The 26,122-nt window shown below is 45.1% G+C and overlaps 2 protein-coding genes across 3 annotated transcripts; one reads left to right on the top strand and one right to left on the bottom strand.

Moving 5' to 3' along the window:
- Window positions 1-400: 400 nt before the first annotated feature.
- LOC119229677 (golgin subfamily A member 6-like protein 24) lies at window positions 401-17,738 on the bottom strand. Of its 2 annotated transcripts, XM_062564049.1 has the most exons (12): window positions 17,473-17,738; window positions 14,289-15,293; window positions 11,907-13,421; window positions 11,423-11,696; window positions 10,775-11,392; window positions 3,930-4,036; window positions 3,278-3,371; window positions 2,960-3,104; window positions 2,676-2,815; window positions 2,365-2,564; window positions 2,170-2,255; window positions 401-1,341 (listed from the first exon to the last, which is right to left on the bottom strand). In XM_062564049.1, exons 2-11 carry the CDS (start codon window positions 15,281-15,283, stop codon window positions 2,180-2,182), a joined length of 4,164 nt encoding a protein of 1,387 aa, XP_062420033.1. In that variant the 5' UTR covers window positions 15,284-15,293; window positions 17,473-17,738; the 3' UTR covers window positions 401-1,341; window positions 2,170-2,179. The 2 variants fall into 2 exon arrangements, with proteins under 2 accessions (XP_062420033.1, XP_062420032.1); XM_062564048.1 differs by having other exon boundaries at window positions 10,775-11,696.
- Window positions 17,739-18,720: 982 nt separating this feature from the next.
- LOC119194116 (protein unc-119 homolog B-like) lies at window positions 18,721-22,883 on the top strand. The gene is made up of 5 exons (XM_062564055.1): window positions 18,721-19,131; window positions 19,851-19,964; window positions 20,184-20,274; window positions 20,472-20,644; window positions 21,713-22,883. The coding sequence occupies exons 1-5, from the start codon at window positions 18,903-18,905 to the stop codon at window positions 21,823-21,825; spliced, it is 720 nt and encodes a 239-aa protein (XP_062420039.1). The 5' UTR covers window positions 18,721-18,902; the 3' UTR covers window positions 21,826-22,883.
- Window positions 22,884-26,122: the final 3,239 nt, after the last annotated feature.

The raw sequence follows: 26,122 nt of genomic DNA on the forward strand, positions 1-26,122 counted from the left end.
ATGCAGCAAGTCTGTCGCACCCATTGTGTCCATCACACTGCTTCTCAATAGGCTTGCCCCTCTGTCCCTGGCACACTGGCACACGCTGCCCTGCTCTGCCCATGCTGCCATCCTGACCATGATCCTATAGTGGGCACATGCACTGACTTCGAGCCAAGAGAATGAACAGGGATCAGGCTCACTCAGCAGTATTGGCCCCACCCAGCTAATTTGCACTCACGTTTCCTGTCATTTATTTGTTTCTCTGCTTCTCTCTTCATCTGGCTTTCAAAAAGTTGCACTCATTAAGGTGGCTTACAATGTATGAATGAAAGTGCAAATACTTACTATATATACACATACATGCTGAACACATATTGCACTGTTGCGTGTAAGCTTCCCATCAAAATATACACTCGACTGCATTTCATAGAAAAGTTTTAATAAAATTCCCTCAATTTCCTTTTGTCATACAGCATGTTGATTTTGAACAATTACAGCATTGATGACAGTGACTCCTTAACATCAAAAATGCACATAAAAACATCAAGTGAAGTAATCTGGGTTAAAGATGTCCCAAAGCACAGATTCTGGTTCTGTTATAGCATGCTCAAAATTCCCTCCAAGCTCATTGTTGATTTTTTTTTGACCAGCTATTGGGCCTTTCCAAGAAATAAAACATGAAGTATATCTTTAAGTTGTATGGACCTGGAAAAAGATGACTGATATTCATGGTGTAACAAATATAAAAATTCTCATGACCATGTTACTACAGTTGAGACCTTGATTAGTTCTATTGCTTGGCTGTACTGTATGGACGGTAATTTGTTATATATATATATATTTTAAAGTGCTTGAAAGTGTACTTGAGACAATCTGCGATTGAAAAGATTTAAAAGGCCTTTTGTACAATTTAAACTAAACACACTCAACGTGGCATACATTATTTATAGTCATCATTTTCTGTACATACATATGTAGATATCCTGCTGAAGGCCTAGTGTCATCAGTCCCTGTCACTATATGATGGACTAAAACATTCAAACAGTAAAACAGTCCATGGCTTTGCTCTAAATGACGTTAGTTTCCTCCCCCTCCTTTGAGCCTCTGTACGGCAGTAGATAAAACATCTACTTGGCATTAACACGTCACAGTCTTGGCACAAAAAGCAGTGGCACCATATTTCCTTTACAAGCCAGGAAAGTTAAGCAAAAGCCTGAACACTCCTGCTGCTGCATATCTCAGTAAGGATCCAAATTAAGGCACTCAAAGATGAAAATGGAGCAATGATGGCAAGGCGTCTGTCAGCATCAGCAGCTGAGATGGATCGATTCGTGCTGAACAGCAAAGCCACAGTGTCTCCTAAAGGAAAGAAGAGAAAGAGAGTTGAGGAAGAAGTTTACAACTCACAGACTACAGGAGGCGTTGAATTTATTTACATATTTCATCACAGGACATTTGTTAGTACTCTACACTCCCATGAGGGCATTCGTTTTTCAGCACCAAGTGGCCCTGATATCCATAAACATGTTACATCCACATGTCCTTTTCACTTAGTGTCATTTATACACGCGGAGGCAGGAGCAAAATAGAGCTGCAAGCAGCAATTCCACAGAGAAGCAGAGCAAACTGCTTTGAGGCCCAACGAGGATGTCTTTACCCATGGTGCAATTTAGATTATGACAGGAGAAGGCTTTTCAAAAAATAAATATGTCCCACTGCCTGTTTTGATTGTCGCTGTCAGTATTTTACACAGTCACGTTAAATAACACTCATAACATGTGTTCTTGACAGCAGTGTCGCAAAGTTCAAGCAATTTGCTTCTTCTTATTGCAAACCTCTTCAGATGTCTTGCATTAAGACTCCCAAACATAGTGGTTTTTTAGATCCCCTCCTACAGTAATTCTGGGTCTAATTCACATGATTGTCAACATGTTTTTGCTCAACGCTCCTCTATGGCTGATGGCCTTTTAAGTTCGACATGTCAGACAATTTGTCGGTTACGAACGCTCCAATGTTTGTCGTTAACTATTAAATAGAAAAGTCACCCAATCGATGATGTGCCGATTGGATTTATCTTTGTGTGAGAATGAGCTACAAACGGCTAGATGACAATATTGGAATACTGGTCAAACTAGAAAACAAGAAAGAAAGAAATATTCCCCTTCTCATCACATCCATATTGCCCACCTGCGTGTGGCTAAGTCCCGCTGTCGTACTGACTCAGGCGCTTCTTGGACTTCAGTTCTTTCAGCCAAGCGGGAGAGGAGACGGCCCTGAATGACACACAGAAACACAGGAGCCTCACCATTAAAACCCCGCCCAATTTATGCAGTGGATTTTCGCATATTTTTGGAAGTGCGAACGTCATGTTGGTTTTCTCACCCTTGGTCCCTGGCGCCTAAGGGAGGCAGCACTCGAGCGGCCCCCGCCAGATGAGCGGCAGAGCGAGGGGAGCGCGGCAGTTGTGAGGGAGATGGTGCAACTTCCTCCTTTCGACTTTCCTTCACACCCCGTCCCTTGTTTTCTTCTGCTTTGTCTCCTCCACCAGTTCTTCCTCCACTTGTCCTCTTTTTTAACTGAGCCTTGGGGAGAAAGTATAGGATTTCTAACCTACAAATGCCAACCACCGTGTTATGCACCATGCTATATATTATGAAACTGGGAACATTCCCTTAAGCTCTTCTTAAACCTACTATTAAGGCTGCGGGGTTCAAACCAGAAAACATGGGGACTCTCTGAGAGGTGGCAGGAGGAGGAGAACAGATTATTTTCGGTTTTGGCTGCTCATCCTCAGAGTCTACTTCCCTCTGCTTGGAAGATACCTCCTTTTCATCTGAAAACATAGACATAACGTCCAGTCAGAACATGCAGTAAAATGACTTTTCCAGACGTCTTTCTGTCTGAAGTGGAGAGTCTTGATTGCTCCAATGCTCATTCATTCTGAAAGTTTAGATAACATTTGGGATGGAGCAGTGACCTGTGGAGTCGTCGATCCTCCAGTCCGTGCTTTCCAAATGAGAAAAACCTCCACGCAGCGAGCGTGGCGGACGTGTCCGATTCCGCCTTTTCCCCAGATCGGCCTTCGATCTCTGCGCGCTGGTGTCGAGGAGATCGGTGGAGCTCTGCGCACAAACATACACACAAAATCTAGCAAGCAATGAATAGAAAGCACACTAAATCCCCGGGTGTATGGGCTTTTCCAGGTAGGTTGGCCAATGAGCGACCAAACCACGTGTTGATGTTTGCAGTGTTGTGTTTGTGTCACCGTTCCACAAAGAAACAAAGAATCACCAACCTCAGGGAATGGAGCGTGCTCAGGCTCCCTGGGAAAATCAGTGGCATCAACGTCCTCAGAGACTTCCGGAACCTGGTCAGGGACGAGCTTTGGCCTGAAGAGAAACGAGCTTATTTAGAATCACGAGCACAGAATCAAATCATTACTAGAAAGGGCATCGTCGGGATGCTCTTTCAGTTGAAGTTGGCGAGTCTTCTTGGTTCAATTTCTTGAGCTCCTGTGGCGTGTTTTATTTGCCACAAGGGGGCACAGAGAGCTCAGGTCTTTCCTATTTGGGTGTGCAGCTACACTTGGTTTCGCTGTCATAGGATTTAAAAAGCAGAACTTGCTAATTGCATGTCTCGTTATAATGTATATTTAGGTTTCACCATTGGCTGCACTACATGCTCCGCTGATCCTTCTCTGAAACCTGGGGCTTAACATGTCCCTCCGAACCCAGGCTGCACTTTTAAAGCTACGTAGTTTAAGACCTAGCTACAGAGTTGCTGTTTGCAGGTGTGCTCAGTTTGAATAAAATGTGACGCCACGCCTTTTGCACAAGACACAAACACGTCCGGTTCTGTCTGTCTCCCATTAGTGTATATGAAGGACCTGAAGCCACCAAAAGATACAGTGTGCAGTTCAAAGCATGTGTGTGTGTGTTGTTTCCCACCCGTCTGTTTCAGATGTCTGTTCGGGAGCCTCATTGTGGTCGTCTGGCTCATTGTCTATCAAAGCGTCAGTGTCCTCGCTGTTTGTGCTATAACTGTTGACTGGTGCCTGAGACAGAGAAAGAAACACATTCAGATTAAATGTGACAAACAAAACCAGAAAACATATCACGCCTCGGAACCAGAGAAAAACTCAACTCCAGGTAACCACCTGTACTACTCAACCTCTCTCTCTCTCTCTGTTGGTTTCACTGCTTTATCACACAACATCCAACAGTGTTGTTCTGTAAATCTGCACATTGGAAGCTCGCATTGCGGATGCCGAGGCAGAGAGAAATCAGACTGCGTGGTGAGCCAAGATCCGCGACTACAGAGGGGCGAGAGGACTGAGGCCCAGCCGAGCATGCATCTTTTAATGAGCCGGTCACAGAGGCTGGGCTGTGCTCAACAAACACCACGAGCACCCGCGTACACACCTACGTGCCCACACGGACACACCAAACACACTCATGCTGTCACGCCCACATGCTGGAATGCTTGGGCACTCGCTCTATCTCTCACACGCACACAAACAGACACACACACACACACACACACACACGTTCCAAACAAAAGCCACTACTGTGTACTTCCAATGCAAACATTCCTGTCTTGTCAAGGAGCACATCCCACTGTTGTGTCGTATGATATTGTCACCTGGATACAAAACAACACTCTCGTAAACACCTCTGGGTCCGTATGACTTCACCTCTCTTGCATAAGTCAATTCATTACTCTACGTCATTTGCACAATGCCTGTTATCTGGCAGCATCCCAGCATGGGTGAATATGCTTCTGGTTATTTTCCTCTAACCACAGACTGTGTCTAGATGCAGAGACAAACAAAGACAAACACAGTCCGCTTAAAACCCAGTGGTGCAATTACAGCAACATGCATTCATTCTGAATCTGGCTCACCTTCACAACAGAACGTTTTAAACCACATCGTCTTTCAGCAAGTTATGTGGCTTGAAAACGTTCATTTTATACGGTCCCCAAAAGCTTCTTGTGGTTTTTAAGGCATTTTTTTATTCATTTAATATATGTTTCCTTTTTTGGCAGTGGTCTGGGTACAGAATGCAACAATGGCCACGTGGATCTCAGTCGTATGTGCAGCTTTCCTCAAGTCAGAGAAATGCAAAATATTATTCTGCCACAGAGAAATGCATTCCTTTATTTCAGGTAAGACTTAGAGGCAATGGAAGAAGCTTTATGGTGTTCGCTGATGTGATAAATAATTATTATGAATTACATTTCAACACAAGTGAATCATCTACTTTGTTGAATTCTTGAAGACGCTATCCACTAAGCCCTAATTAATATGGTGAACGTGATAGCATGTGTTTGTTGAGAGTCATGTATCTCACCTGGCAAATTACCATTCAATAATTTCTCTTTTTAAAATTAAAGAATGATTCAGCTTTATAGCAGCTAAATGCTGCATTATCTTTGCCATCTAGTCGTAATTGCAGTCCATCAGGTGCCGGTCGCAGGTAAAGGGTTAATTAGAGCTTTTATGGTGGCCTGTACAGATAGTGTGTTCCTTATTTTACAATTATTGTAAAAGGATCCACACAACAACCACAACCTCTAAGTTCAGATATAAGGAACGAATAAAACTACAACTCCGAACTGCAATAAACCTGCGTGAGTGAGAATGTTCCAGAATGCTGTGGAGGGCGGAGGACGTACAAGTCAAGACAGAGTGGGCTTTATTATAGTTTACCTCAGAAAGATTTTCGTCAACTTTGATGGAATGTGTAACGCAGCTTGTTTGTGGTGCAGTGGAGGAAAATAACTTCTAAAGATGCCCCACATGCACAACTAACTGAGACTCTGTTACCAAATAACAGATCCCCTCTGATAAAGGAAAGTGACGTCAAATTAAAAGTGGATGTAGCCTGCAGGATGTTTTTGCCTTTTGGTCTTTGTGGCTGAAACCCACGTATAAAAAGACACACACACACACACACACACACACACACACACACACACACACACACACACACACAGACACACACATGCTCACACCTAGTTGCAGCCAGCAGCCAGAAGCGACAGTAAACACAACAAAACTATCAAGACAGACTTCAGCTTGTATATGTCTCAATAAAGTCCCGCACTGCTGATGGCAAGAGAAGATATATTTGTATATATATTTGGATGAGAAATACAGAAAGGGAATAGTGTAAAGTGAATCACGTGTAGCTGCAATGCTAATTTGGCAGAACGATTTCTCAAGACCTTTACAACTTAATTTAAGGTGTCTTCCTAATTACGTTTTATAATATTTGTGCTTCAGTCTGAAAACCAATATTATAAAATGTAAATAAACATGTGTACTGGGGTAGAGTGCTCCCTCCAAAAATAGCCCTGAATTATTCTTATTAATGAAAACCATTATGTTAAAATGTATTTATTATCGGTATTATGTAAGTAAAACATTATTATAATCCAATGCAATGGGTACTCTAATATATCTAGTTTATTATTCTCTAATGTAATGATAGATGAAATTGCCAAATGTAATCTTTGAAAACGTTATAAAATGGCAGCAGCTGTCTAAACTCTGTCTTCTTGTGTCACTCTGCTCCTGCTTTATCTCTGACACACACCACGGACACAGGCGGAAAGGGAATGCGTGTCCGCTGATAAAAAACACTGCATTTGGACAACTTTATCAGATAACTGTGTCCTTGCTCCAACACTGCCTACACTGCAGTCCCGTTTCACATTTGCATGGTTATCTGTTAACATAAGAGCGAGGGATTATTACAGCGAGGGACATGGAGCTTTGGTGCAAACTGTTCTAATCACCTAAACCTTAGGGGCTTCAACCCGGGGCCCTAAAAGCTGCTGTGTTCTTCTATCATTGCCACTACTGTCATTTAAAATGAGCTATTCGTTTGAAATCGGATTGTCCTCAAAAATTGAATTATTTAGATACGACCTGGCTATGATTAGAACGGAACGTTTGAGAGCCTTCAGTGATTTCTGCTGGTTCACCACATGGGCTCTTACGCAGCTGGGCTCGGCGGCTCTCCTCCGCAGATTCTGCCGACTTCTGACGGAGAAGCGACGGAGGGATCTCCTGCTACGTCGGGCAAAACCACGGAGCGGGGACATGGTTCTCTGAAACCTTCCTCCTCCGTCTCCACCTTCTTCGTCTTCCTCCTTCTCCTCGTCTTCCTCCTCCTCCTCCTTCTTCTCTTCTGCGTTGCCCAATACCAGCTCCAGGGCCCCTTGCAGGGAGCGCCGCACGCCCCCCACCCAACCCGCCACCTGCAGCTGGGCGGCCGACAGCTTCCCCCCAAAGTACTGCATGGTTGAAATGCTCCCGCTGCTCTTCCGGGCACTGGGGGTCACCGTGGGAGACGGGCCATTGTAGAAACTGCGGGTGAGCGTTGGCAGAGAAGAAGGTGACGTCTGTGATCTGCCTTTCAGTCGTGATTTCCAATCAGCAGAAGGTGAAGAGAGGTGAAAAGGTTTCGGACGTCACACAGCAGCAGATTTAGTCCGTCTTCCGTTCATCCTCCATCTCCATATTTCTATGGTTCAGGTCACACAGACTTTCTGTAGCAGCTTTAGTGTCAGCGAAGAAGCAGATAGTCTGACTAGCCATGTGACAAAACTATTCCACTGGAGCATTCACAATGATGGATGTGACGTCCTGAACTGAAGAAAGACTTTCCCCATCATCACATAATAATCCATTCAAAAAATACACAAAGAACTCTACAAAAAAAAGAGAGATCCCTTGGCAAAAATAGCAATGAAGCTGTTAGTCTTGCACACAACAGTTTTTAAAGATTACCTCTTTTCATGTGCACTTCCTGAGTCGACAGTCTCATTTTTCAGTCCCAGTTCACATCACAACCTCCACTCTCCATTCAGCAAAAAAGAAAAGCAGCGTAGGAGATAACTGGCATCTCAACCCTCTGAAGCCAGGTAGAGAGATGTAGATCACCCCTCCACACCTGACCTGTTCTCACAGAACGTCACCACAAAGCGGAGGTCTGTGGAAAATCCCAGGGGCTGGAAAGGTGCGGCAGGCTGGGCCTGGGTGCTTCCTGCACCTCCCTCTGCTGCTCCCCCTCCCCGTAGGTAAAGGATGCAGGTAACTCAATGAGTCAGGGCTTTGTGAGAGGAGCAGGCGGCGGGAACAACAGAAAGCGGGAAGACCTTTGGAGAGTTCAGAGGCAGTTGGAGCGCTAGAGGAGCGAGAGAATGTGAACTTTCTTTTGCCCATCCTCCTTCGAGTGTATGTGCAGCCACAGAGTCTGTGTGTGTGTGTGTGTGTGTGTGTGTGTGTGTGTGTGTGTGTGTGTGTGTGTGTGTGTGTGTGTGTGTGTGTGTGTGTGTGTGTGTGTGTGTGTAAGGGGGGTGAAGGGAACTCCCAAAACAGGGTGGAGAGACTGAGTAGACAGACAGAGACAGAGAAAGAGGGGCACCATGTATGGTCATTCTGACCCGCCGGCCTGCTGACCAGATCCAAAAGAGGACATGGTAACCACACAGCAGCTTGTCTCTTCTCACTGGAACATGTATCTGTCCGTCTGCCTGTCTTTGAGTCAGTAACCTGAATGCGGGTACAGTAAAACACTTACTCTGTCCTTTTAGAGTAGAAGCCCTTCCATGCCACCCAATAGCATCTCTGATGTCAAGGTTTTTACTTGCTGCGGACAATATTTAGATTGTATTGAACTTTACTGTGTAGTGCTATATCATAGTTGTGCTCTACATGAGAAAGCTTGATGGTATCTGCGCTGCAGCAGTGCCACTCAGTGGAGACAACAGGGCGGCACTCTCAGCCCCCCACGTCCTTCAAAGCGTCCACACCAATGACCTTACAGCAGCTCCGTGGCGCACAATGCTTCCTTACAGTAGCCCACTGGTTTTGTGAGCTGGTTTGTTTGCTTAAGCACACACGGCAAATGGAAATACGATATCACAAAGATGCACGTACACACACACACAGACACACACACACACACACACACACAACGTTCAGGGCTCCAGAGTTTAGTGTTTTTATGAAGTTTGCAAAAATGTTGCATGTTCAAACGGGTGGTGAAGCGCTCTGTCTCGACTGGAAGGCTCCGTCAGGTGTTCATTCACTCTGATGAACAATAAAAAGGTGCCGCGACTACGCCTTGCTCTGTTGTTCGCTGCCTTGTCTTGTTTCATAAAAAAGTTGTCAGATTTCCTTCCTTCTTTCAGAGTTCTTTTTTTTTTTGTATGATGTGAGTTTGTTCATCTTGTTACATAATGCGCTAGACCTTTGAGGTTTTTTTTGTTGAGGTGTGATAGGCCTGTAATCTTCACTTTGATCTGTAATTCTGTTATTTATAGCGAGGCTAACACTAAAGTTGCCAGCAAAATGAGATTGCTATCGCATTAACACTACTTCTTAATGGCAGTAGAGCGATGACGTGTATTTGAGGGAGCACCCAGAATCCCCTCAAACATGGTTTGTTGGCTTCAGCTGAACAACAAGGACGAGTCTTTGAAAGCGACTCATCTGAGGCAGAACACAAACAGCATTGTGTTATCCAGACACCATATAGTAAGCCCAGCAGCACAAATAAAACACGTGATACTCTTGTAAAAGAAAAGTATTCCGATTCTTTGCAGACGTAAAATGAATGAGTTACAATTGAACACAAGCTATAAATTAATACTTGAATTATAAATTGGAAGGGGGGGGGGGTGAAATTGATTTTAGAAAACACACTAATTGTTGTTGTTTGTCAAGTTAATATTATATTCCTAAATTGGTGTAATGTTTTTCAATTAACACAAAAGTCAAATTCAGAGTGGGTAATATTAAAATCACTCCTTCATCATCATATCTATCTAACATGTGATCTCACTTAATTAAATGTAATTTAATGTTAAACCACCAACACTTGTGTTAAAAACATTAAATTCTGCAAAAGCTGACCCATAGCAGCTGGAAATAGTCCCCTCAAGAGGCCCATGCTTGTGAATGTAGATCTATTTCCTTTTTTAAAAGGCCTAGACTTTGAAGATAAAGCGCACAATTAAGAACAAGAACAAAGACTATTGCGAAACGAGATGTAGAGGAAGTCGTAACCTCACTTCCTGTAGAGACTTATTTCTGTCATAACCACACATTTCATTTCATTCTGTTTGATGTACTGTTACAGTTGACGGACTTTCTCCCCACCGACATAACATCTTCAGTAATGTGAATGCAAAAAAACACACACACGTTAAAAAGTACGTTTTTCATGTTTCTCCGAGAATATCGGTGTGTTCCATTTGAATTTGAACAAATAAGATCACGCTGTCAGCAAGAGCCGATACTACTACCGACACATGACCCACAGATGTCTCTTTCAGGCCATTCTTGTTCATTGCTCAATGTCACGCCTACACGAAAACACGCGTTCTTAAGCTGTGACGGAACCATTTGTGAAGCGAGAATATCGAAATGTCTTTCCTCGTGCAACTGGAATGGCGATGGGCTGGTGAGTGTACTGTACACTCCCGTCTCTATACTGAGCCCCACCCCATGTGAGACATAAAAACACGTGTGCTGGTTCATCAAGGGCGGGTTCCAATCCTACTTTTCAATTCCCAATTGATATCTGGGCTTTGGGTATCGCTTGATTCAGAATGCCAATTGGATACCAGTGTTAAGATAATAAGTTGTGTTGCTCACTGTGTGGAAGGGATTGGGATATTTAGTGAGTAAAGTAACATCAGGCTTGAACATTATTTTCTTTACTTTTATAAAACAACGTTGCATTTGAAAAAGAATTAGACTGGATTTGGCATTTACCTCCTGCTCGTCCTCTTCGTCGACTTCATCCTCCCTCTGGGTCTCCTTTTCTTCTCCCTCCTCTTCATCTTCCTCCTCTTCCTCTTCCTCGTCCTCCTCGTCCTCCTCCATGGAGATGAGCTCTTCCTCTTCTTTCTTTGGATTTTCCCAGCTTAATGTAGGCTCAGCGCTCCCTGGTTTCTCCACCTGCTCCAGCGCTCTATTTGTGACATCCAGCGTCACCTGAACTTCTTCTTTATCCGCAGAGACAGCTGAGCGACTGTTGCTGAGCGGACTGGTTTCCACTTTAGCCTGCGAGCCCCATCGCTTCGGTTTGACTGAAAAGTCGTCAAATACAACTTGAGCCAGAGGCGGCCTGGCGGAGAAGTCGTCATACACGACTTTCAGCTGACCCTCTGTGGGCTGAGAGGATTTTGCAGTGGGGGAATTTGGGAATTCTGACTTTGGAGGCACATCTTTGGAGTCAAAGCGGATTAAATTAGACTTTGCTGTGTCCACTGCGCTCTCTATTTCTTCCCTTCCTCTCTCCTCCTCCAGTCTTAACTTTTCCTCCAGGTCTTGTTCTCGCTTTTGATCCACTTCCTGCCGTACCAACGCTTCAATTCTTTCTCTCTCTGCCTGCCTCTTCCTCTCCTCTTCTCTCTCTGCCTGCCTCTTCCTCTCCTCTTCCCTCTCTGCCTGCCTCTTCCTCTCTTCTTCTTGCTCCGCCTGCCTCTTCCTCTCCTCTTCCCTCTCTGCCTGCCTCTTCCTCTCCTCTTCCCTCTCTGCCTGCCTCTTCCTCTCTTCTTCTTGCTCCGCCTGCCTCTTCCTCTCCTCTTCCCTCTCTGCCTGCCTCTTCCTCTCCTCTTCTCTCTCTGCCTGCCTCTTCCTCTCCTCTTCCCTCTCTGCCTGCCTCTTCCTCTCTTCTTCTTGCTCTGCCTGCCTCTTCCTCTCCTCTTCTCTCTCTGCCTGCCTCTTCCTCTCCTCTTCCCTCTCTGCCTGCCTCTTCATCTCCTCTTCTCTCTCTGCCTGCCTCTTCCTCTCCTCTTCTCTCTCTGCCTGCCTCATCCTCTCCTCTTCCCTCTCTGCCTGCCTCTTCCTCTCCTCTTCTTGCTCTGCCTGCCTCTTTCTCTCCTCTTCTTCCTCTCTCTGCCTCTTCCTCTCTGTCTCTTCTTTTTCTTGCTGTGCTTTCAGCCTGCGTTGCCTCTCTCTTTCTCTTTCCTTCTCTTCGTCTCTTAATCTTTCCTCCACCCTCTCCTCTTGTCTTAGTCTCTCCTCGTTCTGTCTCGCCCTCTCCCTGTCCTCCACTGTCTTTCTCTGCAGCATCAACTCCTCCTCTTCATCTTCTCCTCTTGACCTCTCTGTCACTTTCACCCACTCTTTCTCCCACTCCTCCTCTCTTTGTTTCTTTTTGTTAATTTCAGTCTCTCTCAGTTTTCCCTCCAAATGGTAATCCGCATGGTTGCCAATCAATCTCTCCTCTTTTCTTCCCCTCTGTCTTTCTCTTTCCTCCCTTAGTCTCTCCTCTTTCTGTCTCTGCTCCATCAGCCCCAAATCATTCTCTCCTCCCTTCTCCTTTTCTCCCCTCAGTCTCTCTGTCTTTTTCACCCACTCTTTTTCCCACTCGTCTTCTCTTTTTTTCTCTTCATTAATCGCGTCCTCGCTAAACTTTTGTTTTTCTCTTTCCTGCCTCAGTCTCTCCTCTTTCCTCTCCACCTCCTTCAGCCTTTCTTTTTCCCTCTCCTCCTGATTTTGTTTAAGTCTCTGCTCTTTCTGCTTCGCACTCTTTCTTTCCTCTTCTCTCTGTCTCTGCAGCAGCATCTCCATCTGCTTTTCCCTCTCCATCTCCTCCTCTCTGAACCTTTCCTGTTTCCTCTCCTCTTCTATCAACTGTTCTCTCTCCCATTCCTCCCTTCTCTGTCTCTCTAAGCGCTCCTCTTTCAGACTGTCTTGTTTCCTTGCCTCCTCTTTTTTCTGCCTAGCCTTTTCTTTCTCCCTTTCTTCTTCATCCTCTTCCTCTTCTTCTTCTTTTCGTTTCAGCTCGTCTTCCATCTTGAGTTCTGGCTGATCGTGCTCCTCTGATCTCCGCTTTTTTTCAAATTCCAAATGTTTCAGTCGTTCCCCTTCTTTGTCACCATCATCATCATCTTTCCTCTGAAGACCTCCTACTCGTCTATAGACAGGCACTGAAACAGGGATCTCCTCCTCAGCTCCATCCTCAGAAGCCTCTCCTTCTTCTTCTTCGTCGCTGGAGTCAGACGCGGAGCCCAGGAACACCGGCGGCCCGCCGTCGTCTCTCTCCACGACGCTGAAGCGGACGGAGCGGCGTTTGGCGTTGTCCCTCTTTGGAGCGTGTTGAGCACTGTCCCCCTCAGCCGAGACTCCCTCATCAGCCGCAGTGTGGGTTTTAAAGGAGCTACGTTTGCGTAGCTGGACATCGACATCTTTTGATGGGTTTTGCACATGTTCTACTCTCCAGCTTTTCGACAACTCATCCTCAGGGGCAGCGTCTTTGTTTGTCTCCATTGGAATATCTGTGGGCGGTTCAGCAGGGGACACCTTTGAAGGAAGATCCACTGGCTGGCTGGACAACGCCCCCGTTACGGGAGGTTTAACAGTTGGTATTTGGGGGGTTTTCACCGCTGCTGGAGCGGTTGCTGGCTGTAATCTGTGGAAGAAAGTTCAAGGTTTAATGCCTCGAAGGAATTGAGCGTTGATACCTCTCTCAAGAACGTGTGTGCGGTACAAAGCTACAGACAGCAGCTGGTCAGCGAAGCTTGGCATAAATACTGTAGCCAGGGTAGACGCCCCCCCTGTTTCAATGGGTCTACGTTTTGTTAAGCGAAATTGGTTGGTCCCAAATACAAAAAGAAAACCATTATTCTTTCACTCCCCTGTGGTTGTATCTAGCTATTCAGATTATTTACATAGCCTTAAGGTTTACGCCTTTAAATCACCACAGTAGGGTTGGATTTCATCTGTGGTGCTCAGAGCTCTTAATGTTCACATTTACAACTGTTGAGAGTTTTTATCGGTTTCTTTGGGGAAAAAAAAGTTCTCACTGTTGACAGTGAAAACCAGCGAGGACTTGCTGTTGAATCGTTTTAACGTCATCCTTAATGCTGCAACACAAATTATATTCACGTCCACTGTACTGCTGTTGGAATCATGGCGAGATACTGCAGGGACTACAAATACTCTGTACTCTGAACATCTAATCTTAATATTCACATTTTGAGCTGGTCTGGTTTGCAAACTTATCAGGACAAAAATCTGACCGCGTTTTTTATACCCCAAGCTATGTTACTCATTTACCACACTGTGACAGATGTCCAGGCAAAGTACTGAAAGTATTATAGACACAAAGGAGACAAAGACAGGGATGGTGATACACACAGTTCTACATTTGCAGTCTTCTCTGCATGATTTTTTGACAGAAACTGGGATACACCAGTGGCAAAATACCATTTTCCATTTACTCAAGTTAAAATGTCAACAAATGCAAATCTGCACAGACGAGTGGAAGCTCACTCACCTCTTTGAGCGATTTCGCGGTGCAACCCGAGGCGGCTTCTCAGCCTTCGTACCGTCTGGGGACGTTTCCATGGCCCAGATTTTCATTCTCTCCTTTACACCCTTCACACCTTCTGTACTGTTTACAACCTCTGGCTCGTCTCTCTTTGTCATGGGTTCTGGCCTCGACGACGAGTCAAACAGGAGACTGATTCTGCGCTTTATGCTGCCTCCTCCGCTGTATTCCTCCCTCGGTGCACCTTCGTCAATCTCTCTGTCTGAGGGCTTCGATGTTGCGTGGCCCGGCTCAGGATCCGGGACCTCTGGTTTGCTGGCATCATCTTTGGTGCTGGTTGCAGGTATGGTTGGCTGAGGGGGCACAGACACGCCTACTGACTCAAACTTTGAGGTGAGCTTCATGGACAGGCGCTTCCTGCCGCCGCCCCATCGGTTCTCCGCGTTGTCTGCAGAAGGAGCGTTGCTTCCTGACTCTGGAATATTTTGGACGGCAGAAGTCGGAGTCTCGTCTCCTTTCTTTTTTCCGTGTATCTGTGGTGTGTTTACAACATCGCTGGATGCGTCGCGGTTTGCTTGGTTGACATCATCTCTACGGATTGACTCGGACTTGGGTGTCTCTTTTGGTGGAGCGGTTTGTGTGACTGGATCAGATTTTCCTACACCAGAATCGGGAGCGTCCTCTCCATCTGGGCTTGCTTTCCTTTCCCTGGCTGTTTTGGGCAGCTCTTCTTTGAGCACACTCACAGGGCTGGGTTGGGAATCGGAGGCGGGGGTTTGTTTAGGGGGTTTCTGAGCCGGGGTGGAGGCGGGCGGTTTGGCCTTAGATTTATCGCTGCGCTGTGTCGTCGTCCTAGGGGTTACACCAGTGGCCTTTGGGGCATTGATGGAGCGAATGGTGGTATTCTTCTGCAAGGAGAAGGGCTTGGGAGTGAGTCGAGGTTTGGTGGCCACAGAAGGCTTAGGGCCAGCCATCTGGGACACTTCAACGGAGCTCTCCATTACTTAGTCGCTGAAAGAGGGGAGCAGAGGAAGTGTTAACTTCATATTCACACTGAAAAAATCTTTTCTCCTTAGGTCACCATGTTGTTTCAAAGAAGACTCAAGGAGTCTGGTCCGTCTAGACTTTTGTAGGCACAATACCTCCACCAGGGCAGAGACAAAGGTATCAATCACACCAGACAAACCATTGAGGACATGTTGCTGTTTAACTTTTGTTGTAACCGTAATTTTCAATGCTTCAAAACAATTTCTACCATCAATTGAATAGCAGCAAAACCTGAATGGCCAGATGCTGGAAGGTAACTGAGAAACAAGTTTAACTGCATACAGTCTTAACTCTGAACTTTTATTGCAGGTATCTTATTTAAATATTCAGACTTTGAGGTGGCTTGGTTTGCACTCTTATCTAGACTCAGGGCATAAATCTAAACACAGTTTCGATATTGCGTGATACGCGTGTTACTCATTTACCACACTTGTTGGGATGTCCAGACGACGCACTGTAAGTATGGTGACACAAAGGAGGAAAGACAGAGTTGGGCACACTAACAGTTCCACACTTGCAAACTGAAGGACACTGAAGAGACAAAAAACATGCAGATAACTGGGCATTAACTAATAAACTATTAATATTACAAAAATAAATGCCTGAGCAAAAAAATGTCTTAAGTGTAGACATTAAAAGCAAAAGTGTAAACTTGGCAGAAATCCAACCATAATAAGGACCCCTCGAGGTAAACGTCTTGCTTGATTGTACTTGCAAGAAAAAGTTTTCTTTGCCTCATTTCTTAAATTATCACCAAACACAATCAGCACAGTTGAAAAACTCACTCTAGGGGCCAACAGAAAGAATTCAATCACACTGAAACTAACACCAGAAACTAACAAAAGTCTTCCTGGCAGGATCTTCTTCTTTTTCCTCATCAGATTAAGTTTTTAACAACAATAAAACTGTTTCCGACCAGAGGAAAACATTTCAATGGTCATTCATTTTCTTCCTCATTCCAAAGACCTAACCTGTCAGTCAGTGACACTAATATTGTTATGTCATAAGTGTATAAGCTCATCTCGATAGACAATGTCCTTAACCTGACTTAAAGTCAATCTAAATGAACAGAAAGAAGTAACTAAACAATAACTAATATATAAGTACCTGTGTGCACAGCAAACTACTTAAATAAGAATCCCAGACAGGTAGGAGGCGTGTTGTTAGAGCCTGAAGAAGGCCCGATGAGTCATCATCCTTCACATCAGTATGGCCTGAATAAAAAGATCCCACAAGATCTGCAATAGAACTGAAACCCCTGACCACGCACAAGCGTCTGGGCCTGTAAACCGTCACATGAGCAAAAAAAAGACTCACAGATGAAAAAAAGATCGCAGTAACCCATCATACTTTCTTACACAACATACCAAAGGCGCTGTGTATCATCTGGTTGAACCTGTAATTCTTTTGCCACCACAGGTAACTCCACACACCCTGTGTCAAATAAGAGTCCTGCTCAATTTTACCAATCTACAGCTGGTCCACCGATTCAGGACCTGTTCCTGCACGTTGGTACGATTTCTAATGATCTTTGTTTTTAGCGCACATTGCTCCACCCTGCATAATAAGTGTGTGAAAGGCTCAGTTTGGAATTTTAGGTTGTGTCCTGTGTTTGTTAATGCTTTCATCGGTTGTTCCTTTCACCCCTTTTGTTCTTTATTTCTTCTACAGCTGAATTCCTCAGAATTAATAAACACCGTCCGGCCGCACGAAGCTGCAGATGACTGGTGATTTATGCTGCTTACATTCTGGCCACATTCACGGACTGAGTGAAACTCCTTCTTCTCGACCCCGCGGTGTGGGACACGTTGTGGTCCTCGGAGAGGACGGCGTTTCGGCGCATTAACACTTTGGCAGCTGGCTTCCTGTGACCGCAGTGGCCGTGTTGAGCCCCGGGTTGTTTATAAGTCACCAATAAACGCGTCAGCGATGAACTCCCGGTCGTTGAACCGGCGGTGTGTTTACTGGAAGTGGACATGCACGAATGTGGCTTTTCGTTCAATTTGGTGAGGACGACGTTGCTTGTGACGTTACGCCGAATATTTACGTTACTATGCTCCGCGAGGCAAATAAAATACGCGCACCTGCTTTTAACACCAACTTGTTGAACTTTTCAGCTACTCAGTTGTAAAGGTGTATTTACCTTTGGTCGTCACGCAGCCATACAGGTGAAGGACGGGGGGGAAGAAGTTTCAAAAGAAAAACGAGTCTCCTCCGTTTTCCGGGGTCGTCTCGCCTGCTGCGCTGCTGTCAGTGTGTATGTCCGTGTGTTTGTGTGTGTGTGTGTGTGCGTGCTCGTGTGTGTGTGTGTGTGTGTGTTTTTCTTTCTTCAAGTCATTCACATGGGACGTCAGGCTGCTCCTCTAGGCAGCCGACACTCCCTCTGTCCTCCACGGTGCTCCAAGCCTCAAGCTGCGCATGATTAGACAGGAAGCGGTGGGCGATTACTTCAAAATAAAAGCACAACGTCCCTTAACAAGTCCATTGCTGAGGGGGGCGTTGTCTCCGTTGTGTCCCACTGAGGCAGCTGGATGCAAGTTTTCCAGTATGAAGGGCATCACAGAAATAGTTATGTTAGTTTGAATGCAACCAATGACGGCAGGTAAATGAACATAGTTTATTAGGGGATCACAGAATGAGCAGGTAGAATAATGCCTTAAAATGCATCTGTAAATTATAATAAATTCAGCAGAAAGAAATGTAAATTATATTAAATGAACGCAATGATGGTTTGAATGGATCCGCCAGGATTAAAATCGAAAGCAAAACTATACATGTGGACAGTGCGCTGTGCCCTTTTATTTTGGTATTTTTTGACCAGAAGTGCTCCCTAAATTAATTGTAGGTTCAAACCAGTGGACTGTTCAGCGCTGGATTAACAGGTTCTCCCAGAAGAGAAGAAAAGCTACTTTAAACAAAGTTGAAATGGACATGGAGGCGAGTGGGCGCTGTGCTGAGTCCCAGGGGGCTTCCCCACGGCAGGAGGTGCTCATCAACTCTCACACACTGGCCTAACGTCATTTGCATAACACCTGGGCCGTGTTCAATTTGCTTAGCTGTGCATTATGACAGGAAACGTCACACACAAGTCACGCGTTCGCTGCCATTTAGCAAACGCAAGGAATACAACTCCCCCGCCTTTCAGTGTGTTTGTGTGCGTGTGTAAGTGTACGTGCGTGCTTTGCTTTTGTATAATATGACAACATAATAGTATAGCTTGTGGATTAAAACTAGTTTGCACTCATGTATTACTATTATAATCACAGTTTTTGTTAATGTTATGATTATAGATAATTACACTGGTATAAATAATAGCTGGCGGTACTACTAGTGGGCCAATCAATAAAAAATGGCGTCCCCTGGTGGACGTTTCGCGGAACTACTTCTTACCGCCTACGGCTCACCGCACGAGTTGTCACGGCAACTGTACAGCGTGCGCTTATAAAAACAAGCGCTTGACCGTTCCCCGACAGTTTTCTCGACAATCTAACGTTGCGACGCCATCTTATTCATCAGAGGAGAAGACCCGAGACGCTCGTCGCAAACAGAGGGGACGCCCGCAGAGAGGCGACCATGAGCGGAGCCGAAGCCCGCAGCGACGCGCCTGTTGCTGAAAATGTCCCCGGTGGACACGGCACCGCGGCGGCACCGCGGGACCGCAAACCAGGCGCGGGGCTTCTGAAGAGGCTCAAGTCCCGGAGGAACCAGGCGGAGAGCAGGCCCGTGACGGAGCAAGACCTGCGGACACAGAGTGGACACATCACGCCGGATGACGTGCTCGGGCTGCGGGTGGCCGCGCGAGGTTTGAGTCTCCCTCGTTCCGTCTTGTGTCCGGTGTTGTCCCTCGTTGTGGGTTTGACACATGCTGGTGAATGTGCTGCCTGGGCTGAATCAAGAACTACCGGAACCTAATGGACCAGAGGTTACATTAAATCTATACACGTTACATAAAGCTAGATGACGTCTACTTGAGGGGGTTTATAGTTGCAATGTGACACTGGGGACTTCACTGATATAACACTACAACCATCATGTAAGACAAAATAGAAAAATACAATATCTAACACATGAACACATCAAAGTATTAGACTTAATTCGACAGTCATTGAGACAACAGCGTATTTATTTTCCAGCAGCTTAATGTGCACATCACATCGATCACCTCGAGCCTCTGTGTGGCCTGAATTTGACATGAAAATGATCGACTACATGATCCTCATTAATGTGGTAAAGCTGTATTACATTGCCGAGGCAAGGAGTGTGTGGCGGTGGAATGTGAAAAGTGTCAATTATCGATCAATGTTCTTATCCTAACAAATTCTTTCAAGAAATATCAATATAAATAATAACGTAGCGTTGCATGTGTCTGCTTTCAAGTCACAGAGTGTCAACCTGTTCAAGCACAGTGTTTTGCCTGTCATTGCAGCATCCCGTACACACATAATCTACATGGGCTTTAAAATCCTGCCTATGTTTTTTTTTTTTTTTTTTACGTCTGAATGGTGTCTGTCATTGTTGCAGGGTACCTCTGTAAACCTCAGGACAATATTTATAACATCGATTTTGTGCGCTTTAAGATCAGGGACCTGGGGACGGGCACGGTCCTGTTTGAGATTGCCAAACCCCCACAAACAGGTAACGTCCATCCGCCTCCTTCCTTTACTGTTTTTCTTTAGTGTCATTTAATGGAGCTGTCGACTGACATATTTTAGCTTACACACTTTCTTGTTTACATTTTAAAATAGAGGCCTTTAAGCCTCTTCAGGTTCAGAAACGTGCATGGTCATTCTTATCAAAAGAAGTCCTCAGTGTGAATGATGTGTAAATGTCTCCATCCTGCGTCGCATGTCTCAGAGGACAACGCAGAGGTGGATGCCAGCGCGGGCCGATTTGTACGCTACCAGTTCACCCCGGCCTTCCTGAGACTGAGGACCGTGGGAGCTACGTGAGTGACTCACACATCCTCAGCGCACACCTAAGAACAACACACTCACCTGTTCCATTCACCAACAATGGAAACAATTGCACACAGAGCAAGGCGCTCATTGGGAATCGTTGCAATTGGACTTTAATGATCTAGTAATTACACGAGCCTCTTGTTGGAACAACCTGGTATCCCTTCTCTCTGTACCATTCAACCAGCGTGGAGTTCACCGTTGGAAACCGACCTTTAAACAACTTCCGCATGATCGAGAGGCACTACTTCCGAGATCACCTGCTGAAGAGCTTTGACTTTGACTTTGGCTTCTGTATCCCAAACAGCCGTAACACCTGTGAGCACCTCTACGAGTTCCCTCAGCTGTCTGAGAGCCTGGGTGAGTCGTCTTTTCCTAAATAACAGACCATATGGGTATTGTTTTTGTGTTTCGTGTTTTGTTTCATTTATTATGTGCACCATGCAAACACCAAAGTAACAGATCAGTCTTTTTCACTAGTGATATTCCCATTAAGGAGATTCATGACTCCTTAATAGCTATGTGTCACAATGGAGCACTTTAACAGATGTAACGCTTTATTAACAACTCTAGCTCATCCTTTTGAAGAAGCTGGAGGCGATAGAAACCCACATTGCCACCAACATCTTCAATCTCTTACGCTTACAATGTGGCAATTTTGTTTAACTTTATTCACAGTATTTATGCTTTATGTTGCATAGTTTTGTCTAAAATATGCCATAGTGCACGCATGCGCAAGCCGTTATTTATGTTATTTATGATACAGAGGACGGCATGTTGTGAACACTATAATTCTTAGTTTCCCCTGCAGAGTAGATGATCTGATTAGAGTTCCATATAATGAGAAAAATTGGTTCATCTTAATAATAAAGGGTGCAACGGTGACAGTGGCGTGACAGTGGTGCCATGTCAAAGTGTCCCTGAGCAAGACCCCTAACCCCTAAATGCTCCCCAGGCTAAATGTAAAAAAACATGGGTTAAAATGCAATGTATGCAGCTGAATCTACTACAGCAGTCTGATCTCAAAGAATCAAGGGGGCACAGTGCTCGCTGTCAGGCTGGACTTCCAGCATCAAAATCCTATCCTAAAATATGTGACTCTGGATGTGCGTTATGTGCACATTGGTATTTTATTTTCAGAGACGTATTTGACACTGTGCTTTGATCCTTTCACATAAAAGACTGATAGTACACTTGCGTTGTGTGACAACAACTATGGTGGCCTTCATATTTGCTAGTACATAATTTTCCTCATCAACTGGACTATTGTGACATTATTGTCATTATAGAGGGACAATAGTACTTGTATTGGAATGGAGGCCCCAATGAGAGGCGAAGGAATAATTAATCCTTCAGTGGTATTGACCCAATCGTTTCACACTTTTACATGATCAAAAAACTTTCATGCACATGTTGTCTGTTTTTCAGTCCGTCAGATGGTGGAGTGTCCTTATGAGACCCGGTCTGACAGCTTCTATTTCGTGGAGAACAGACTGGTCATGCACAACAAGGCGGACTACGCCTATAACGGAGGACACTGATATACAACACATGAATGCGTGCATGCACACACGTTCTCACATATATTGACTTGCAAATATATTATGTACATACTTGCATGCACACCGTCATATTTCACTGATCAGTCCCTACTATGACATACAAACAGTGAGCTTCTATTAGAAAAAGGGAGACTCATTAATTATGAACAGTTCTATTTTCAACCACAAGAGGGCGCATCACTCCAGGAGCCATGTGAAGGCTCTAACAGACCAAATGCTTATTAGATAGATGGTTAGCTCCCCTCTTAAAAGCAGTCCCTTCAACACACACACACGCACACACACACTCTCAATCCCCAAGTGACGGGCATATTGTTTACGCAGTGTTTGTCAGAAGCAGCTGTTCTCTGAGCTACCGCCTCCACAATCCACTCCAGATAACACCGGGGGAGCGAAAGCATCCACAGGAACACTGCTGTCAAAAACACATGGTCACTCCTGCCATTCCCCTCTCCGTCTACCTGACCCCCCCCCCCCCCCCCCCCCCCCTCTTAGCTTTCACACGCACACACACACGCACACACACACACATCAGCAACAACAGTACTGTATAAGATAAGAGGTCTCTGACATCATTGTTTTTCTCTAAGCAGCACAAATCAGGTAACAGTTAACTGCAATGCGATTGTAACTTCTGACGGCAACCAAACACACGGCCACAGCCCCACGTTATTAACAACGGTAGAAAAGGGAATTTCATGCAGTAAATACTCACGGGTTCTGACACCACGATGCATGTGATGATATAAACCAAGAAAAGAGGGAAATGGTTTGTGAGAAATTAAATACTGAATAACAGATATACAGTGGAAAAAAATGGAAAAAATAAGTTTACTTGGTGCAAAGGTTGGGCGTCACATCACATGTTGATTTTCCTCCCAAGTTGGAATCCGTCTGGAATTTGAGTGGTATTTCTAGCTACGGTAAATAGTGTACTTCCTCTTTGTACTTTGTAAACGTTGTTCAGTTGTTCAGGGTAAAAGGTGGTGTTTTTAAGAATGTATACATATATATATATATATATATATATAGTTTGTAAAAAGTGCTTGAAGAAGAATAAATGTACATTTTCAGATATAAGATGTGTGATGTGTTTCTTTCTGGGGAGGAGAAAGATGCGGGAAGATGAGCTGATTTTTGGTAGTTTTAGAAGTCCCAGGAAGTGGCCACTAGGAGGAGTTATGTTTTAACTTTTAAGTTATAACTGATTTCAGTTAAGTTCCATGTTGGATTGTAGTAAAAGATCACAGCAGGGGCTTTCATCCTTACATGGGAACATGATCCCATTTCTGTCTATTAAAGCTCCTCACAAGGTCATGATCCCTTTATATTCCTCTATGGCTGTGGTTTCACTGCAGAGGGAACGCAGCACTGAAAATATCATTTTTAATTCCACATAACGACTCCATCTACAGGCCACATGTTACAATCCGAATAGAATGCAATGCATTCTGAAATGTGTTCGGGGCTTGTTACACTTCGATCACCCATTCCTGGAGTCTTGTGGGATTTGAACCAAAATCTGAGCTTGCTCTCACGTTTATTCTTCCTCAGCCTCCTGTTTCTTACTATCTGTGTGTTCTTTGCTCCATCTCAGCTTCCCTCGGTTTCCAGCTGTCATGCCCAAAATCTCATGGTCTTTTCTCCCTCGCCTCTCTTTTTCAGTGTCTCTCTCCACACCTATGTAGCTCTCCCTCCCTCGCTCTCCCGCTCTGTTTTTCCCTTGTCTTTCCTCCTCTCTCACCTGGTAACCAGATCTCTGGAGAGGAGTGTTGAGTTTCCACTTTCCCAGAGAAGAGGACAATCTGAACCACACAAAGACCCACAATGGACCTCCTCTGCTCTCGCCTCCCTTGACTCTGTCACTGCACAGCTGCACACACACACACACACACACACGCACACGGTGAAACGTACAACACACACACATTGCTTGTTATTCCCGTTAACCTCCTCAGTCTGTTGATTTTTTACGTTCCTTTTTATGAAGCTCTCATTCATCTTTTCTCCAACTAAACCCTCCGTGTTTATCTCTCCTTTAAACATTTTTGTGCGCTCACTCACGTTTAGCCTTCCTCCGAACCGCTGTACCCTTAAGAAAGCTGGAAGGGTCTAAGTCACATTTGAAATTCAATTTGAGATTGTTGTTTGTCATCTATCCAAAACATTGCGCATTTATAAAACTGCTAATGGCCTTGTGGGTCTCCAATAAACCTCATAGCTTTTGGTTCTGCGGCTGCGGTGAAGCCATTTAAAAAGTGGCACGATTACATTTTTTTCTTAACAGCAATAATAACTGATTAGAGTTTTGGATGCCCTGGCGAGGTACAATTTAGCAGTGAGCGGTAAACAGAGCACTGACATATTAACGCTCGTAAGGCTAATTACTTAGCCTGATAGCAAACAGTTGCCTAGTTACAGGCCCAGCAGATACGTAGCGACATCAGGAGCCATGTGGGGCCTAGATTTTGATCACCAAAATCAAGTGCAAGTCCAATACTCACACTTTGTTTTTGCTTTACACCAACTTACATTGGTGTGTGTTAAAAACACAGCACCCACGTTGTTCACTGACTCTTTCTATCCGCCATCCTTATACTGGGCAGGTAGCAGAGGCTTGCAAAATGACGCTGCTGAGAGTGATGAGACTGAATACAGTGAAAAAGCTGAAGACCAGAACAATGAGCTGAAATGCCCTAAAACGTTTGACAGGCCTCCTGCACGTTACACCTATCAATTTGATCCACCGTTTTATAATAAAATATGGATCTGGACAGATTTAACGGGGACACGGGCAACTTTTCAAACAGAGACGTAACAAAGGGAGGTTTAGTCAGCTTACTACCTCAAAGCTAAACCCAACTAATCTCACGAATCACCGCCGCAAGCTTCAAACAGCCTGTGGATTGATGCTTGCACCCACAGGTTTGCGCACCGCACATCCTTTCCCCCAAACGTGAACTGCCCCTATGAAGAAAAAAAACATGAAAAATAATGGTGTGAAGCTGTAATGTGTCAGTCGCTGATTAGACTACAGAGCAGGGCGCAATTTAACTGTGAGCTCATAAATCAATGATCACAGCCTTCCATCAGGCTGGAGGGCCTGCACACTGCAGCACGCAAGTGAAACAGCGGCACTGCACTGGGCCACGTGTTGGTGTCATCCAAAAAGTGTTTACAAAATGTTTACCATATGCACACGCACAGCCGGAGCAGTTAATACGCACACGTTGCAACTCCCGGGGGATGATTAACTTCCTTGGTGGAATATCGGCAGTCTTGCAGCACAGGAAACAACCGGACAGGTGGGATAAACCAACCCCTCTTACTCTTTCCCCTTCACATGCACGCACACACACACACACACACACACAGACACACACATACCTCTCTTGGAAACCGGATCCCATATTTCCTTTTCATTGAATCATACCACTTGAGATTAGGAGTGAGAAGCACTGGTTTATTGAGGGTACCCTGAAACACACACACACACACACACACACACACGCAGGTCTACGGTCAGGAAAGGGGACAGGGGGGGGGGGCAGTGGTCTCCTATAAATAGTAGCAAGGAATGGCGTTGATGGGTCTTGTGAAAAGAAATGGAGGGGGGAGTGGAAAAAGGATTAAAAGAGATACAGGGACGCTCTGCAACGCTGCTGGTTCATGCGTGTCCGTGTGTGTGAGTGTGTGTGTGTGTGTGTGTGTGTGTGTGTGTGTGAGTTAGAGGTGGTATGGATTTCTTGCTAAAAACAAAACTCTCTCTTTCTCTCTCTCTCTCTCTCTCTCCCTTGTACTACCCCCCCCCCATCCTCACCCCCCCCCCACCCCCCTTAAAAACCCCACTATTCATTCACTCCCTGTGTTACGTACTCACACTTCCTCGTCCTCTTTCTTTCTGCCTCACTCTTCCCTTCTTTTTAAAAATATCTCCTCCGTCCTCCTCCACGGCCCCCGGCGTGAAATCCATCATGTCTTAACACTACACGCAGCACATCTTGCGATAAGGAGATGATGAGTCACGGCACAGTCGTCTCTTTCAGGCCGGTGCGACAATGGTCTCAGAGATGGTCCGTGACACATCTCTAGGTCATGATGTCATTTCCAGCCATTGCTTAGTGACATCATCTCACCCCTGAAAGAGGTCCGGCCAGACGATGGTTCGCGGTAATGCAAATTAATTTAAAAAAGCAAGAAAAAGCAAATGGATCATGGCCACCTCCTTCTGAAACGCTCAAGCTGTCAATCAAGAGATTCGACTTTGCTGCCGTAT

Source organism: Pungitius pungitius, chromosome 8, assembly GCF_949316345.1.
Source record: "Pungitius pungitius chromosome 8, fPunPun2.1, whole genome shotgun sequence".
Classification (NCBI taxonomy): domain Eukaryota; kingdom Metazoa; phylum Chordata; class Actinopteri; order Perciformes; family Gasterosteidae; genus Pungitius; species Pungitius pungitius.